The sequence below is a fragment of the Gambusia affinis genome, linkage group LG03 (genome assembly GCF_019740435.1).
Source record: "Gambusia affinis linkage group LG03, SWU_Gaff_1.0, whole genome shotgun sequence".
Classification (NCBI taxonomy): domain Eukaryota; kingdom Metazoa; phylum Chordata; class Actinopteri; order Cyprinodontiformes; family Poeciliidae; genus Gambusia; species Gambusia affinis.
The window spans coordinates 13,609,475-13,626,984 of NC_057870.1; the positions used below are offsets into that span (position 1 = coordinate 13,609,475).

The 17,510-nt window shown below is 38.5% G+C and overlaps 2 protein-coding genes across 8 annotated transcripts in view; both read right to left on the minus strand.

The window, feature by feature from the left end:
• pdlim2 (PDZ and LIM domain 2 (mystique)) overlaps positions 1 to 15,299 on the minus strand; it is a 37,165-nt gene extending 21,866 nt beyond the window's left edge. Inside the window, exons 1-5 of the mRNA XM_044111239.1 lie at positions 14,969 to 15,299; positions 6,703 to 6,830; positions 4,728 to 4,879; positions 2,018 to 2,087; positions 1,436 to 1,587 (exon numbers count right to left, since the gene is read on the minus strand). Coding sequence (XP_043967174.1) covers positions 1,436 to 1,587; positions 2,018 to 2,087; positions 4,728 to 4,879; positions 6,703 to 6,795 — 467 coding nt within the window. The 5' untranslated portion in view covers positions 6,796 to 6,830; positions 14,969 to 15,299. The remainder of the gene's footprint in view (positions 1 to 1,435; positions 1,588 to 2,017; positions 2,088 to 4,727; positions 4,880 to 6,702; positions 6,831 to 14,968) is intronic.
• A 710-nt stretch (positions 15,300 to 16,009) lies between these two features.
• The window catches only part of sorbs3 (sorbin and SH3 domain containing 3), a 30,704-nt gene continuing 29,203 nt past the window's right edge, over positions 16,010 to 17,510 (minus strand). For 6 of the 7 annotated variants that reach the window (XM_044111243.1, XM_044111241.1, XM_044111246.1 and 3 more), the window contains one exon: positions 16,010 to 17,325. In XM_044111243.1, the coding sequence (XP_043967178.1) occupies positions 17,264 to 17,325 (62 nt within the window). In that variant the 3' untranslated portion in view covers positions 16,010 to 17,263. The remainder of the gene's footprint in view (positions 17,326 to 17,510) is intronic. The other variant, XM_044111245.1, reaches the window with a different exon arrangement.

Below are 17,510 nucleotides of genomic sequence, written 5' to 3' on the forward strand. Positions count from 1 at the left end.
AGGAATGTGATATCCTGTGCATATCTTTTGTTACTACAGTACAACCCCATGGCTCCACCTTCTGTGTGTCACTCGCATACCTATTGACTTGCCTGTTGTGGAGTCAAGAGAGCACTTGGTGGTGTCTTTTGTCTAAATACAGCCCTGTTTCTGCTCTGAATACCTGGGCTTCTGAAAGACGCTCAACTCTGTTCATGGTCTTTTTAGGACAGGTTGACGTTCTTTTTATATCCGTTTGTTCACTTATTGCACATACTCTTTTCTGAGCAACATTAGCAGGAGTGTGGAGTTTCTGAAATGTTATACGCTGCTTTATCTGTAACAATAAAAGGATTCCTAAACTAGTTGTTTGTCCCCACCTTCTTGGTTCAGGGTTTCCTCCAGTGTATTAAAAGCATGGCAGTCCTCCAAAGTTTACTTTCCCCACTGCCAGGCTAGCTACACCAGCAACAGTGATGGCAACATACAGTAGGTTTATAGTTGACGCAGCGGAGAGGGTGCTAGGCTGAGGGGTGCTGGGCATCACTCGCACCGTTTGCGTCCTGTGTTCGCATACACAGCTCAGAACTAAAAACCTGGTAATTTTACTCTTCAAAATTTAGTTACTCGGCAGAGACGGCTCACACCACCTCTCACTCAAACTGGTCTATTTGGAAGAGGCTCTTGCAGAGCAGATTTGCCTGCACCAGCATTAATATGATCCCTCCATGAAGGTGCTCAGCAGAATGATGCATTGTATGTGCATTTATATTTCACACATGGTCGCTCAATACGTGTTCTGTCAAGCACTTGGCTCCATGTCTACACCTGCAACTTGATGAAGTTAATGTAGATGAACCACACCATCAGTAAATAACAGACTGATGCTTTTTTTAATCAAAGTATTTATTCGCTTGGATAAATAACTAATCATAACCAGCAAGCCACAGACATTACTAAGAATACTAAACATCTTAATACAAGAAATATATGAATGTTATACCCAAGAATATTTAGTTTATGCATACCTATAATGGACAATAAATATTGGTAATATTTTTTTTAATAGTTGTGGCTGGCCCAAGGTAATATGGGGCCTGAGGCAGGATATAATTCAGGGACTCTCTCTTCCTACTGAGAACATTATCATGACTAACAGTGTTTCAATACAGATTTGGTGGGATCTGAGAGAGAAGGACACGTTTAATAGGCCAAGATTAAAAACAACCAGTGATAATTGGTTCATTTTTGCTGAGCTGTATTTGTGAACAAAAGGAGCTCAAAACAACTTTAGAAAATGTTAACACAAAAACATCACCTACCACCTACCACCAAGCTTGGCAAGTTTTCTGGTGGAAACTATGTGGCTATACCTTTGAGGAACAAAATCTATTTGAATCTGCATGCTTGAAAACTGTGTACACTGATATTTACAGTATTACATAACAATAGCTACCTCTTGTTGATGGTAGGTGTCAGTCTTTCCCCTCTTCTGTCAGGGCTGACAGGAGAATATGATGAATAGGGTCCTGGGGACTGTGACGAAGGACTGGAGATTTTATACTCACTGTAGTTCTGGTTCTCGTCTCGGCTCACTATGACTACCTCCTGCACAAAGAAAAAGTAAAGGAAAGAAAAATGACATAATTTTCTGTCTCTTTAATGTAACTTGATTGGACCCATGCCACACAAAAACATGCAATGTAACCGTAACAAGTTAAGAAAACTGCAAAACGTGGATTGGAATCTCACTGATAAGAATGATCAATGATTAAATCTCTATTGTGTGTTTCACTGTTTTCCTCTTGAGGACAGTAAAGCACAACATGCAATAAACGGGTGTGCAATGTATCCATGAGCATAAGTGAAGCAAAAACTGCTGTAGTTATAATAAGGTATATATTAATATGTACTCGATAGCTTTCCATGGCATTGAAAGCATGGTACACTTGAGGGCTTACAAACTACACCTGATGTTTGCCTTCAAGACATCAGACCAAATAAAACATGAAAAGTCCCTCAGAGCTCCAGCACTGACCTGGAAGTGTCCAGTGAGCTGTTCAGGGGTGCTGATGCCGTTGGTCTGTGTAGAGCTGGGAGTCTTGGGTCTTAAAAAGAAGAAAACCACAGAATTCATATGGATTTTAAAGTCAATACCTTACAACCCAGAGTTTCATTTCGCAGCTGTGCACCTGGGTTGAGGTCTGATACAATTACAGCTGAATTAAAAGGAATGTAAGGCAGACAGAAACTTAAGGCAAGATAAATATTCTGAGTATGCAAATCTGGTCTAAATGGAATTATGAAGATGCTGATGTATTCCTGATTATGCTGAAAAGGGGGAAAGTAACCATTTTCAAAAGAACACCCAAGTATTTGTGAAATATTTATTTTGCACATACAGTACAGACCAAAGGTTTGGACACACCTTCTAATTGAGTTCGATTAGAAGGTGTGTCCAAACCTTTGGTCTGTACTGTATTTTAATCCAATGTGCATCTCAATTTTTTGGACTTCACTTCTACTCTAAACATGAGCATTATAGGCCCTGAAACAAACATGAAAATGACAGTCAGCTGAAGGGCCGTAAATAGTCAGCTTCTTGGTTGATCCAATGTGGGGAGGCACACAGCAAGGCTGGGATGCTTGTGGTAAATTGCCATGAAGGAATCCTTCTAGTGGCCTTATGTCCACACACTGCATTCAGAGGAGAGATTGTAGGAATTTGACTGCTAATGCACCATCTGTTTGCCATTTCTCACTGATGACCTGCTGTAGGTAAGAAAAACTAGATTTGAAGACTTCCACAGCTGCAAATGCCCCCAACTACATGGTTATTTACTGGAATCAAGGGAAATTCAAGAATTAAAAAAAAGAAAAAAAAGAGAGACAAAGAACAATTGGGCATTAATTAAATCCATATGAGGGATCCAAGGCAAAACCCACTGCTAATCAACAAGAACAAGGACACGTCTGCAGAAAAAAAAAAAACACGTTGAGGAAAATATTCAATGGACTGTTGACATAAACGTGGAACTTTTTGGAAGGTGTGTGCCTCATTAAATCTGTCTTAAATTAACAGCATTTGAGAAATAAACAGTCTACCAGTAAAAAAATGGTGGCTGTGTGATGACCTTTGGCTGAGCTGCACACTCAAGCATACTTGCCTGTTGTCCTCTTAAAGAAAAAGAAAAAAAGACTAAAGACTTAAACCTTCTTGTTCTTGATATAAAACAAATCTACAAAGACAAGAAGAGTAGGCCATAATTACCCCCAAAAATAGTTTAAAGTTTTCCAGTGAGTTGGCAGAGTAGGTGCAGAAGTGACCAGAGTTTTCTCATGTCGATCATAAAGTAATCCATCTCCAAATGTGTTTGTGGGTATTTCTGGTCAGCAGGCTACTAAGCTTTTCTTTTGCTTACACAGAAGACAAATTCAAATGTTTGGAAATATTTCTGGTTTGTGAAACTTCATGGCGTTTGAACATGACAAAACATCGTTTGTCATGCATCATTATTATAGATGGCAAGATAAGAGAGTCATGACGGTAAGCAGTTCTGTCTGAGCCGGCAGCCTGACTACTTAACTCGCTGACATCAGGGGTGATGGAGTCCTGGTAATAAAGTGTCATTCTTAATAAACCCATGTGAGAACTGTTGCATCATTTATCAAACTACAACCTCTGAAAACTATCACCTACTCAACCCCACATGAAATTATTTAGAAGTCGAGACTTACAAGGTGAGAAGAAGGTTATATAGATTTTCTGAGTTGGATGTTACTTTCCATTAGATATTCCAAATAAGCTTTTTCCATCAGTACAAAAACAGACAAAACTTGATTATATAATTCCAGCTTCCTATAGAAGCTTCCTATAGAAGCTGGAATTATAATTATAAACTTTAGATGAACTAATAGTTTGTCAAGTAGTTCACAAACTACTTCTCATCGGAAACCATGAAATAAAGAAAACTGAGCCCAAGAAATTAAAAAGTAATTGGTACAAATCTAACTTAAATTCACACCATGGAGTCTGAATATAATTCAAATGGCCGATTGGTTTGAGCAACCAAAGTAAAGAAGGCTGTGAGGTGAGTTTTAGGTGCTGAAAACCCACTGAGGGTTTGTGTGATCAACAACAGGGCGGAGGCTGCACAGTGGCATTGTACCGGGCAGCCAAGGAGTAATGGTGCTTTTGGCTCGACTGTAGATATGAGGTCAGGAGGGAAAAATTCACCCTCATGGACGTAGGACATCCGAGAAGGAAATCTGTGGAAACGTGTGCAAGTGTGTCTCAGTGGATGTTTTCATGCCATAAGAGAACAAGACAAACAGATCAACCCCGACCACTGCAGAATTTAGGGAGGATGTCTAATCAAAATGCCAGCCGACGGAAGCACGGGCTCATAGGAAAAGTTTTCAGTAGCATTCAAACAGGGTTTCTGCAAATCTTACAACAAGGCCTATTAGGAGGGAACAGGGAAAGGAACAGAGTGGCTCTCATACATCCTGGCATTTCCCCTGATTACAATCACTTGTTTTGTTTGTACAGTGTTTGCTTGATGGAGGTGAAAACAGCACAAAGATTGTTGCTTTGGAACAAACAAACCATTTGGGATGTAGAAGATATTTGTGATGATCAAGCATGTCCAAAGCTCTATATTTGTTTTGTTTATATATCCAACATATAAATATCTGCAGAACTAAGTCCACAGTTACTGTAAAAGCAGATCAGTGTTTTTTTGTACCTCTCCACCAAAAGCTGCAGATGGGTCTTTGAGTTCTTGATTTTGTTCTGGGCCTCCACATTCAGCATGTCAGCTGTGTTTTCACCGTTGATTTCCAGGATGATATCACCAGCATGCAGGTCTGCTTTCTCTGCCTTGCTGCCTCCATTGACCTGTTAAGAAAAATAAGGTCCAGTTATTGCCCCACGTCCTAAATATAACCTCCAATTGAAGTCAGTGGGCAAGCCACACAATGAGTGATAAATAGGAAAAATGTGCAGAGGAAATGACGGGCTCGTTAAATTCTTTACACAGAAAAACATGCGCATAAGACTGCCTGTACTGTGCTGATAAACAGTAGAAGTACTTGTGACACTCTTGTGAAGAAATCCTTATTGTGACACTTCTTCATAACTCGACAGGCTCTGACCTCTGCTACAAGCGTCAACACACATCAAACTCAGTACTCCACCACCACAAATGGATTTTCAGATTAACGAGCCAAAACATTGCATCAGCTACTCCCCTTTTACAGTGACTGGGAAGGATATTCATCCATTTGTTTTAACCTTTTGCCACTTTGTTAGGTACCAACAGGGCTGCCTCATCCATCACAAATTCATAATTCTAGCAATATCCCTGAATGCAATAGTATAGAATAGAAATATCCTTTATTGTCCCACCGAGAGGGGAATTCAATATGCACGTTGCTACTGCGTGGACTGTAAAGCCCTAATTATAAATGCAAACAAAAACAATGATGCACAGGATTTTATATACAATCCGCCTTAGAGTTATGAGCAATTTAGCTTTGCTTAATTGATTATGTAAGATCCGAATAAATACATTGAAGTTTGTGGTTCCAATATGGGGTAGCAATACTTTTGTAAGGCACTGTAAAATCTGCAAACATGCATAGGAAAAAATATGGCAATAATGCTGTATCTTTAGACATAAGGATGATATTTGTGTTTTACTGACAAGTTAAAAACAGGCAAAGGAGTAAAGAAAAGTTTAAACATGAGTAAAAAGCAGGAATCAGGAAAATTGGAGCAATGAAAATGAGTCCAAACAGAAGGCCACTCAGCCTCCAGTTCACCATTCAGCTTAGAGAAGTATGAGGCCAGAGGTGCAATGTCAGTAGGCCCACTTGGAGGCAAACAGGAGTTGCTGTGGTGACCCACAACAGTGCATGTCTTCTCTGATCAGAGCAAGCTTGATTTCACAAACACAAAGATCAGCTAGAGCTTCTTCTACAAAGTTTAGACTCCAAGACAAACAGAGGTAAGCCATCTTTCAGGTCAACAGAATAAAGAAGTCAGGCATGTCAACACTGAGCCGTTGCCAAAATCTTAAACTTCTCCAACCATGTCGCTACAAAACCAATCCTGTTAAAAAGCCTCAGTATTTCTGACAACCCAATTTTCTTTTGGCATTTGCCATTAAGTACTACTGAAGAAGGGTGTTGCTGCAAAAGGGAAAAAAAATAAACTGTTGTGAAGGACCAGGATGTGCAGCGAGCAGGTCAGGGTTATGCAGAAGTCAGTCTGAGCAAGGCTTCCGGATTGTGTTTATTTCACTCCGCATGATTACTGCTTCTGATTTTCATGTTGCACCTTTTGTCTGAACTGGAACATATCTTGAGTAAAAAACATGAAAATGGTTCATGTAAGGTGCAATGGATGCACTTATTGATGCACAAGGGGTGAACAGAATCTGATCCCCAAACATTGCCCTGTTCAGACCAGGCATCCTTCACCTCCCACCTCAACTGTAATCAGTGGCTTCCTTCCAATACAGCCCACATCCACTTTATTCCAACAAATCCAGTAGTCAAGGAAATGGGCATGACACAGCAACAGACATAAACAAAGACAAGAAAAGAGTTGAAATGAGGAAGTTTGCTTTCTATGACATACCATTACGACGTATTTTGTGAGAAAACAGAGGATACAGCCTTTTACCTAAGATAAGTTTGAGTAAGATGAATAAGTACCTTTGATACGGTAATGGCCTTCTTGAAGTCCCTTCCTCCATATATTCTGAAGCCCCATGGAGAGGGGCCGATCAAGTTCAGTGTTAGTGCCATTGAATGATCAGATGAACACAGGCTCAAGTCCAACCCTGACAAAAAAAGAAAACAAGGAGACTATAAACATGACAGTAGATGCAAGTGATGTGCCAAACCGCAGCTTATGTACAGCTCAACGCTTTCATCAGCCACACATTTCTTTCAGCCAGACTTAGCGTTAGATAAAATTGTGAAGACAGTCAACATTTCAATAAGTTTCCTTTCGTCTTCACGGTGACTGGCTTAAGTCCCCCTGACATGAATTGTGCAACCACATCAAATAGGAATGGGAAGAATCTCAAACCAAAGGCATATGACTAAAATTGCTCAAGAGCCTGCAGAGCCAAAGACTCATTAAATCTAACTGCTTCTTCTAGACAACGAAAATAAATAAACTAAATCCTCCAGACAGAGTGAACAAGAAGCGAAACATTTTATCAGGGCTCACTGCACCCATTTACACATAATGTGTGTTTATCCAATATACAGCAGTGTATAAGGATCTGGCATGTTTGACATATGGTAGTGCTTTAAGACATGAAACAACCACATTACAGAAACAAAAGTAATTTGTTTAACAATTTCAAAGGTCAGGATTTGCATGATTATTTACAGATTTTGTAATATTCTATTTGTCTATTTCTAAATCTATTGCTTACGGTAATGTTAGAAATTCTAGCGTTTAAAGGGAATACACCATATTTTAAGTCACAAAACCTAAAAATGTAGCATTTATTTCCCTTAGTATTCAAGTCTGCATACTGTATCCTCCAAAGTTCTTTGACGAAGCTTGAAATAAAATACTATTTGGTTAAATTTAAACCACATAGGTTATTTTTTTTCTTAAATTAATACTGAATTTGCATTGTGTCTAAATTTTTCATGTGGCTAAATAAACTTGCTAACAATTAGTCACAGAGGCTGAAAAATAATCCAGAGATTTTTCCAAGCTAGTATTTGGTAAACGAAGGAGAAACCAAGACCCCAAAGTGTGCCAAGTACCAACTTCAGCCCAACATAGTATAGGTACACAAACCTACAGTTTAATTATTCTCTTCCGTTTCAATTTATCCAAATCGCACAAATCATAAAAAAAATTACCTTTATTTTTGTTAAAGGGTCAGCACTACTGTGCTTTGTGAAGTGTCTAGAAATTTTTGTGAAATTGAATCATAATCTGATTCAATTTATAAAGCAGAAATAAGACAAAATAAAAACAGATGGTAAAAAAAAAAGGTTTTTTCAGATGCTGAGTTTTAAATACTGAAAACCGATTTGAACAAAAAAAAGCCCGTTGAAATGCTGATTGGTGAACTGGAAAGAATCATTTTTGGCAGTCATGCTCCCTGTGAGCATCAGAAATCTTTCAACTGGTTGTACAGAACAGGACAATATTAGCAAAATGTTAGGCTTGGTTGTTTCATGGAAATACTTTTTTTACCCCCCATTTATTCCCATGTTCTCTGATCTGACGACATTATAAAGATGATGTCAGCAAGGTACAAAAGGGTAAAGAGATAAGAAACTACTGCATTGATATCCTTTACAGGAAGTCTAAGCGTTTGATGGCTAAGGGGTAAAGGACACATTCCTTACAAGTTGTTAGTTTATGCAAATCAAGCCTTGTTGACACACATTTATATGAAATTGAGATTTTTTTTGTCCCAAATGAGCTCAAACTGCTGCTCTTTGACTTAGCTATAACTTGTCAGCTTAGGGATCAGTTATCAACTAGCACATAATATGGTCGTAAAGTCATTCTCAAACTATTGTGCTTAAAGATATGTCAATTTTATGCTAATTTTATGCTCCTGAAAGTAAATGACCTTAAAAGCAATCAAATTCCCGCCAATTATTTTATGATGCCAAAACAGATCGATAGGAGATCCGAGTCACTGATGGCGTTTCTTCCCTCTCCACATTATAAATCAACAGATGTCACATGCTTACATAAACTGTAAACCTAAGATTTCAAAAATAATTAAAGTTTTATAACGGCAAAATAGTGGAAATGAACTGGGAAATGTGACCAGCACGTCTTCCCAATGCTATTAGCATCCAGAGCTAATATGAAGACTAAAACTGATACAAGTCAACTTATAGCAGAAAGTAAACATAAAATACGGAGATTAGAAAAACATTGCAGGCTTGAGTAGATCTAGGATAGCAGTCACACTCCTCCTCTCCCGCCCCCCACGCCCAGTTCATTGTCTGCACATTCCACAAGTGTTTAGGACAAACGGTGCATACCTAGTTTCTCATTAAAACTCTGGGCCAATTAACAGGGTTACTGGGCTCACCATCATTAGGGTCTCTTCATTACTGTGGCCTGCAAAAATAGGCACAGTAGCGCTAATGACAGGGAGCAACCGCCCCAAACTTTCCCAGCCTCAGGGGGAGTCTTTTAGCTGTAGGAGTGTCTGCAGCCGTTCCTATAAAGTGACCAGAACCACCCCAGCACCCTGCCAATTTTCTGAGTCCTTACTGCTGGCATCACACAAATAAAAGAGGGTGACAGCTGTGGTTGGGCTCAGAGGCTGGAGAAGAGGCTAGAGAAAAATCCAGCAGCAGTAAGAATCAGTAATCAAGTTATGTATGATGTACAACTGGTGAGATTACAAAGTGAAAGCTGTTTGAGAAAGCTTTCCTTTCCCACAGTCGCTGTCTAGCAGTTGCCAGAACACAAAAAATGTTTTGCTCACTTCTTGTTGCCACAAAAAGTAGTAAATGATTCATTCACATAATTAATGTGGAGCATTAATTAATTAGATAACTTTGTCTGGTTCTGCATCGGCTGTAAAGCAGGACACCCTCCTGATGAGAAATAGCTTTAAACTGTAGAAAATCACTTCTGATGACAGACAGGTTTATGACTACAGAGAATCTGCTTACCAACAAATTACATGACATTTGACACATGAGACTCACATACTGAAACGAGTTTGGATCACATTCTTCAATATTGTATTGCTCAAAAAAAAAAAAAACATGATTTTTAGCAAAGAGATTAGTTGGGACATCCTACACCCTAATAGTCTACTACAGTATGTTATTTCATCCAAAAATACCAATGAGTCCAAGTTTGAGGTTTTGACTAGGCCCCTGTTTTACATTTCAGAGTTTTAAGTGAGTCTATGGTAGATTTACTGGTACATTTTGGATCATTGTCATGTTCCCTCTGACACAGAGCAGGTTTCATGGAGGATTCAATGGTGATGAGCTGATCAAGTCCTGCTGCAGCAAAGCATCTAAAATCATGACACCACCACCTCCATGCATCATTGCCGAGGAGGTGGTCTCCACGTGTGTACAATCTCACCTCAACAGAATCTGAAGTCAGATTCCCTGTTTGTTCACCTAATCCTGGCCAATAAAGCTGATTCTCATTCTGTAGAAAATATAATTAAGTTTCAGGATAGGAACTGACATTTTTTACAAGCAAGATTAAAAAAATGAATACAGCTTTATTTTATTCGTCCTTTTTCAGTCTGTTAATTTTCACAGGGAGACTCTTCTTCTTTGGGTATAGTTCAAGCATGTCATGTTCATATGCAACATGTTAAAGACTCTTTGGCACTTCACATGTCTGAGAGCTTTTCCCTACAGGCACAAAAAGAAATACGATATGACAAGACAGCATTGCATTCAACTCAATACTCACCACTATGATATGCAGAAAATCTTGACAATTCAGGCAAAAAAAAAAAAAAAGAAAACTTTTGTGTCCCACATTTAATAAAATAATTTGTAACAGATTTTATAATGTGAAGCAATGTGTACTTTGAAATGGAGAAAATTAAAATCTCCATAGACCGAAGCACATCGACAGTTTTCTGTAGATATCTTTTTTTTGTAACAAAAGGTACATGCAACCATTACCACACAGACGTATAATATCTAGCAGGCAATCATCAACATTTAACCTCTGTACTTATGGGTTATTCAAGCTGAATAATTGATGCCTGTGCACACACGTCTGAAACTGTGCATGTAGCTGACAGGAGTGAGGTAAAATGACTCGCCTTTGATGAGTCAGTAACTTTGTTTAGCATGGCACCAAATCAGCATGGCAACCATTCCTTATGTTTACAGGTAAATTTCTGTGGAAAGAATGAGCTTAAGCAGAGAATTAATGCAAAAAGTCAGACTGTTAATATAATAGTAAACGTCACGGGAAACAATTAGAATCATTGCATTTAACAATGCCAACTTGCTAGATTAGCACCTCATTTTTAAACAGGAATGAAATTTGGAAAAATAAGTTGCTTCCAAATGCGCCTCAACAGGAACTTTTGTACTCTGATAAAATGTTAATTAGATCAGTAAAACTCCTGGCCACCTGACCACCATTTCTTTTGCTTAACTAAAACCTTCCTCGCCTGTCCTTAAAGGGATGTGTTAGGATTTTACTAGATAGGCTCTATAGCAAACGTTTTGGGAAATTAACAGCTTACCTGCAGTGAGGAGCTCAATTTTCTTCCTTAATTAGCCTAAATCCACATTCATTGGTCCTTTTGCCTGAGCCAACAGTCGTCCCATGGGAGGAGGAGACCAAAGCGTCTTATAACAAATCCAGAATCAAACATGTTGGTGGTTTATGCAAGCACTATTTTTATGCCATAGAGTTTTTATGTTTAAATTGGCAAGTTCATGATTATTTACATTTTCACCTTTTATGTCAGACAGTTTCTGACTGGAGCATGTTTACATGTTCAGTTCTCTGGATCACTGGTTGTGCAAAACCTCCCACATTCAGTTGATCCATAAGCAACCATCAACCTCTGAGTAAATAACTGCACAACTAATGTTCAAAGGTTTTCAAAATAGCATTCACATAAATAAGACATTATGGAGTTTGTTGTTGTTGTAAGACAGTAGAAATCTGGTTTAATCCAACTACTAGCTAGCTGTTATCTTCATCTTCTACTTACTTTCACTCTGGGATTTTGAAATTATTTAATTGACCAACTAATCTGGATTTATACAAAACAAAATACCAAGAGAGTCATCCACAGCAGGTAGGACATTAACCAGTCACACATCAAGCTAAAGAGATTGTACATTATAGCAGATGTATGAGATTTTTTTCTTATAAAAATAAAAATCTTATTTTTGTTAGTGGTAAAGTTTAGTGCCAATATCAAGCTCTGGATCAGATGCTCACGTTAGCATCTTGTAAAAGTTATTGTCACAATGCTTGTAAACGGGTATCTTGCATGATGAAAGTAACTAATATAAAAAGGGAAGCAACATTTCATAGCAATTTAAAGGAAGACATCAACTAGCCAGTAGCTTCAGCCTCCAGAACCAGTGAATTTGGACTTATACCAAATGAAGATACCTAAGATGTTATTGACTACATACTTTTAGCTAAGCCTAAAAAATAATCTCGACCTACCCCTTTAAAGCTTGGATGAAAATATTCTTAACTGGCTTCCCAAAACTGAAATCGCATCAGATGAACAGAGGAGACAAATGTAACTTAGAGCTCTTTTGTGGAGTAACATGTAGATGAACCACTGTAGCTTCAGGGGGAATATTCCCAACATGAATCACAGACACTTGTTTAGGCTCTCTCTCTGTTTGCCTTTCACAAAGTGTGAACCTTCCACAACCCACTTTAGCAATGACATCACTTGCAAACTCTAACTTGGGTGTTGTGCACCACACCGACAACTCAACCAACTATACCTGAACTCACACCCTGTGAACAAAAAGGAGAGGAATGCAGCAGCAAAGCCTCTCCCTGGGCAGAGAAGAGGGGGAAAAAAAACTTCCCGTATATTCGCCAAATCACACCCATTTGGTCAGATATAGCTGCAGTCCCCAAGGAGATGAGAAAACGTCAAACAACAACAAGGTTTGTGATGTCAAAAAGGGGTGTATGTTCATTATCCTTTGTGTTTAATGTCGCCATATTTAATTGCTTATGTGTCAGCACATTAATAATAAGCTGAAACATACCTGCAATTTTTGTGGGTTACTCCCTTTTCGAGGGAGAAGGTTTCAAGGGTGGAGGCTCATCTGTGGCAGTCTGGTCTATAAAAGCATTTCATGAAGCACCGCAACAGTGGACTGGCGTGAGACTTTGTAGCAGTACTTGATAAAGACAAAAAGATGATTTTTGCTCAAAACTCCTTGCATCGCATTTGAAGATCTTGATACCACTGTTCTTGCTAACGAAATCAGACAACAGACTTGACTGTTTCATAACTGGAGCAGCTCACCACATCCTCAACACGCACTGTTGCCTTTTTAGTAAGAAGAACTTTGTTCATTTCACTGCACCCTCAAAATACACAGCTGCAACTTTATGTTTCCAGATTCATTGCCAATGTTCGCTGAGCTTTCCTTTTTCATTTTTTGTGCCAAGTTTGACTCTGAAACTTTGCACAAAACTTGAAATGAAAGCAAGAGTCAAAACCCACCTGCTGAAACTAAAACACAGACTTCCTGCTGACAAGAAACATGCAGACCTTACTTTTGCTGCATAAGTGTCACGGAACACAGCACAAGAAAATGCTCATCTAAAAACGTCTTCAAATATTTACTTCGCTTTAGGGGACCACAGCTGAAAAACAAAAAGACATCTTTTCATCAACTTCTACTTGTTTTCTTGAAAAGCCTCCGTTTGTTTCTACCCAAAATTATAGTGCGACTGCCTTTGGTTTTGGATGAACTTGACCAGTTTTCATCCAGCAAGCGTAGCACCAAATTGTCAGAAAAACCAACACAAAGAGCAAGAGGAGGGTAGGTAAAACATGGAGATTAAAGACTGCCAGACACAATGGAAAACGTATTCAATTTGCAATCACAGGAGTATTGAGAACAAGGCTGAATTACTGTGACTGTTCGGGGCTGTGCTCTGAAACCCCTCAAGTAGTTTTCCATCTGCTGAGCTCGCAGTCAGGTCCAGTTATTTCTAAAGACCTTCTGTGAAGTGCAGCAGGAGAGGAGCATGCCTATCCAGACATTTAACAAAAAAACAGGGAAGAAATGCAGCATTGAAAGGCTGACTTTTCAAATATGAAGCATGAAAGCACATCATTACTGTTCAACAGGCAACTTTAAAGGTTAGGAGGGTAACAGAAACAGCTGCTGGACTGATGTAATGTGTCTGAGATCTTCAGAGGCTTGCACCTGGTTCAGTTCCATCAGGAATCAAACTGAATACCTAATGAAAAAAACCTTCTCAACAGAAACAGGAAAGGCATCAACACATGTCAGTTTCTTAAAATCTCACCACTGACGACCTTTCTTTTCTTTTTTTTTTTTTTACAAGTTCAATTGTGGACTTTTAAAGTTTTAAAACATCTGGCCACATCATATTTGCATGACCTTTGAGAGCACTTTGCTCAATCAGCTGTTTTCCTTTTGATGCCATGCTTAGTGCAACATGAAAGCATCAATTTAATGTTAAAATTTACCTGCCCTTTGACCCGAGTATGCACAATACCTTAAGTAATTATGAGTAGTCTAATGAAACTTGCTCATGGGTGGCCAGGCATTATGTCAGACTAAACACAATGATAAATGGTCAGACAGGACAGAGTTGGGAGCTACCATATGTCAGCACAAGAGATCAAGAGTATGGTGACAAAAGTGAGTGGAGGAGTGAACATTTTGGGTAAAGCCTCTTGAGTTCAAGATCATATGCTGAGGCTATTAGAGACATTTCAAGGACTATGAGACTTTTCAAGGTAAATGTTTAGCTCGTTAGAGGAAGATGCACTAAAAATGACAGACTTCAAAAGACTATCCTCATATACCCATCAAAGAATGTGAATAGTTTTTATAAAGTGATTTTTATTTCAAAATATTGTTGTTGAGAACTTAGTTTTATTTTTTGTTTTAATTCTATTGTTTGTTTAACCACATTGTATAGCTCTTTTCTCAACCTTCAATGTTTTAAATCAGATGTTGAAATAATTTTGTAAAATTAAAAGAAATTTTGTGTGTCATTTATTACTTCATTACAAATGATCGTCTCACTTATTGTGAAGCCACAGTTGTGAATTCTAACTTTTATAAGCCCCGAAGGCTTCAAACCGACTATAAATCTTAGTATCCTGCTTATCATTAAATTAAACCCACGCTACTTGTTATACAAAGCTGTACGCTGTAATGGAACTCCCACAAGTGAGCTGTGTCAAACAAAATATATGTAGATGGGAATAGCGGAGCTACTTACCAGGTTAAGTGCGGTGCAATTAAATCTGTCTTCTCCTCCACCTGCGAAATGTTATTTCTGAACTACAAAAAAAACCTTCTCCAGCCAGGAGTCAGCACGGTTGCTGCAGTCTGGCGGACACTGTCACCAAAATAGTTTTTTTTTTTTTTTTTTTTTTTTTTTAAAGAGAATAAGGGCAGCTTTTAAAACACCGGAAAGCCGCTGCTGCTTCTCAGCCAGTCGTGTGGAAGGTTTAGAAGGCACGCGAGAATGCCAGCTGTGGGCGCGCGCTCTGTGGTATAACCAGGATAAGCTCGCGATGCCATGTGCCGTTACCAAAAATAAAAAAATAAAAAAGGTTGACACGAGCTGAAAGTAAGGGGGGCGTGTCTTACCGCAGAGCAGAGCGGGGAGCAGCAGATAATTGAGCTATTGATCCAAAACCAACTGCACTTTGTGTCCATGCGCCTCCTACTGACACAAAGTGGGACGTGCAACAGGAGACAGGTTAAAGTTTAAGCAGCTCCATGAGGGACATTAGAAAGCTGAGTTTAAAATGTGAAATAAGAAGATTTGAAACACCAAGACGCTCCCATGTTGGTGATTTAAAGGTCATTGCAAATAAAAGCACTGATGACACTTTGATCAAAGGTCCCTTAATGTTGATTCATGTTTGGGTTGTGTGATCACTCCACATCCAAACCTATTCAAACCTGTGACCTTAAATTGCACAATATTGTTGTAATGTTCCTATAATCTACATGAACCATGTTATGTAATCTTAGAGAGAATCACAGAGGAAAACTAAAAATCCCACAGCTGAATGATTTTTCATAAAACAACAGCATTATCTTGAAAAGTATTTCATCAACTAAGTATGCTTCATGCTTTTCTGAGTAAATGTGTTGCTTCATGAACTTCTGATGCAATTTTATTTTGATTTAAATCAAAATTTTTATTGTCCAAGAATAAAGAATAAGAACTTCCACTGATCTTCTGTCTATAATAAATGATCAATATTACTGAAACATACAACAAAATGAATAACTGAACACCAGTCGCTTTTTATCACTGTGATATTTAATCAACTTTAATATAAATTGCGTACCATAGATATGCAATACACTGTTCTTTTAAAGCAAATATATATATTATCCTTTCAGTTTTACAAACTGTTACAATCTGTACAATCATCTCATGTGGCTAGTAAATGAAAATCATTTTTTACAGTGAAACTTTCACTTAAAGATGAATCTATTTCTTAAGATAAAGTCTTATTAACTTATCAAGTTACACTTGAACCAAAAACAGATGATTTTCTTGAATACTGCTTTCAAATGACAATGTAAAAACATCAAAGAAAAATATCATAAAAGCAGCTGTTGCAAACATATATCAGACAGTGAGCTGGGAATGTTTCATGGACATTTGAACAGACGCATGTCGTCCTCAGCTACTTTTGGCACATCACATACAGCATTAAATTTAGCACTTCTAAGGATAATTTAACCATCAGAGTATTCTTGATCCAACCTTTTAAACACAGCTACAGCTGTAGCATACATGAAAATTTATTTGAAAGCAGAGAATATGATGGAGGTCTTTACTTTTCACTATCAGACAGGAAACAACAGCCTAGCACTTTGCTGTAATCAAATAAACTAGTGCATGAATCACACCATAGACTTGGTGTGATTTATTCACGGGCGGTAAACAGATGACGGTATGTCAAAGCCCTTACTGTCCTAAAGTTGATTGTGATGTTTCTTCAAAAACTGCTGCAGTTATTTCAGACATCTGAAAGAAAATCTGGGGGAAAATATGTGACAGAAATATTAATAACTCAGAAGAATGCTACAAAACTCTCTATCTTTGCTTTTGCATCCCAGTTGTGGTTTGTGTAGGCACTGTGGTGACAAAAGGCTGAGTGCAGCAGTGTGCTGTTTAAGGACCTCGGAGGGAGTAGTGCTGCTCAGTGGGAAGGAATGCAAATCTTCTGCAGCTGCAAAAAAATTGTGGAATAAGGAAGCTAAAATGTTCGTTTTGTGCATAAGAATCAGTCACATCAGTGTTGCTCTAAAGTGTATTAAAAAAAAACGCTCCTGAAATCACTGTGCAACACACTCTCGCATTCAATATGTGCTCACACATGCAGGACAGTGAGGAGAGAAACCACACGGTGTCCCTCCCTTCTCTTCTGGAAAACAGAGTGCACATGCAAACTCCACAAAACATTAGCAGTAAATGGGACAAGGAAATGTTCATTAGCTATGCTCATCAGTCCCACTGAATATTGGCAAGCAGCGAGTGAGGAAGTCAGACTGGTGTCACGTAATTCCCAGGAAAAGTCCCAAAAGTATGAGTCCGTTCTGACGTACCTGCAGACAGCACAGCGCATACACAAGGTCACAACACAGAATCAAAGAAGGATTGTTGATACATTAGAAATTTGTAACAAAGAAACATGTAATGTCTTGTTATGTCCAGGAGAGGGGGCTCTCACATAAAAGCACTTCACTTTTGTTGTTTAATGTTCTGTCATTTGTGTTTTAAAGTTACTTCT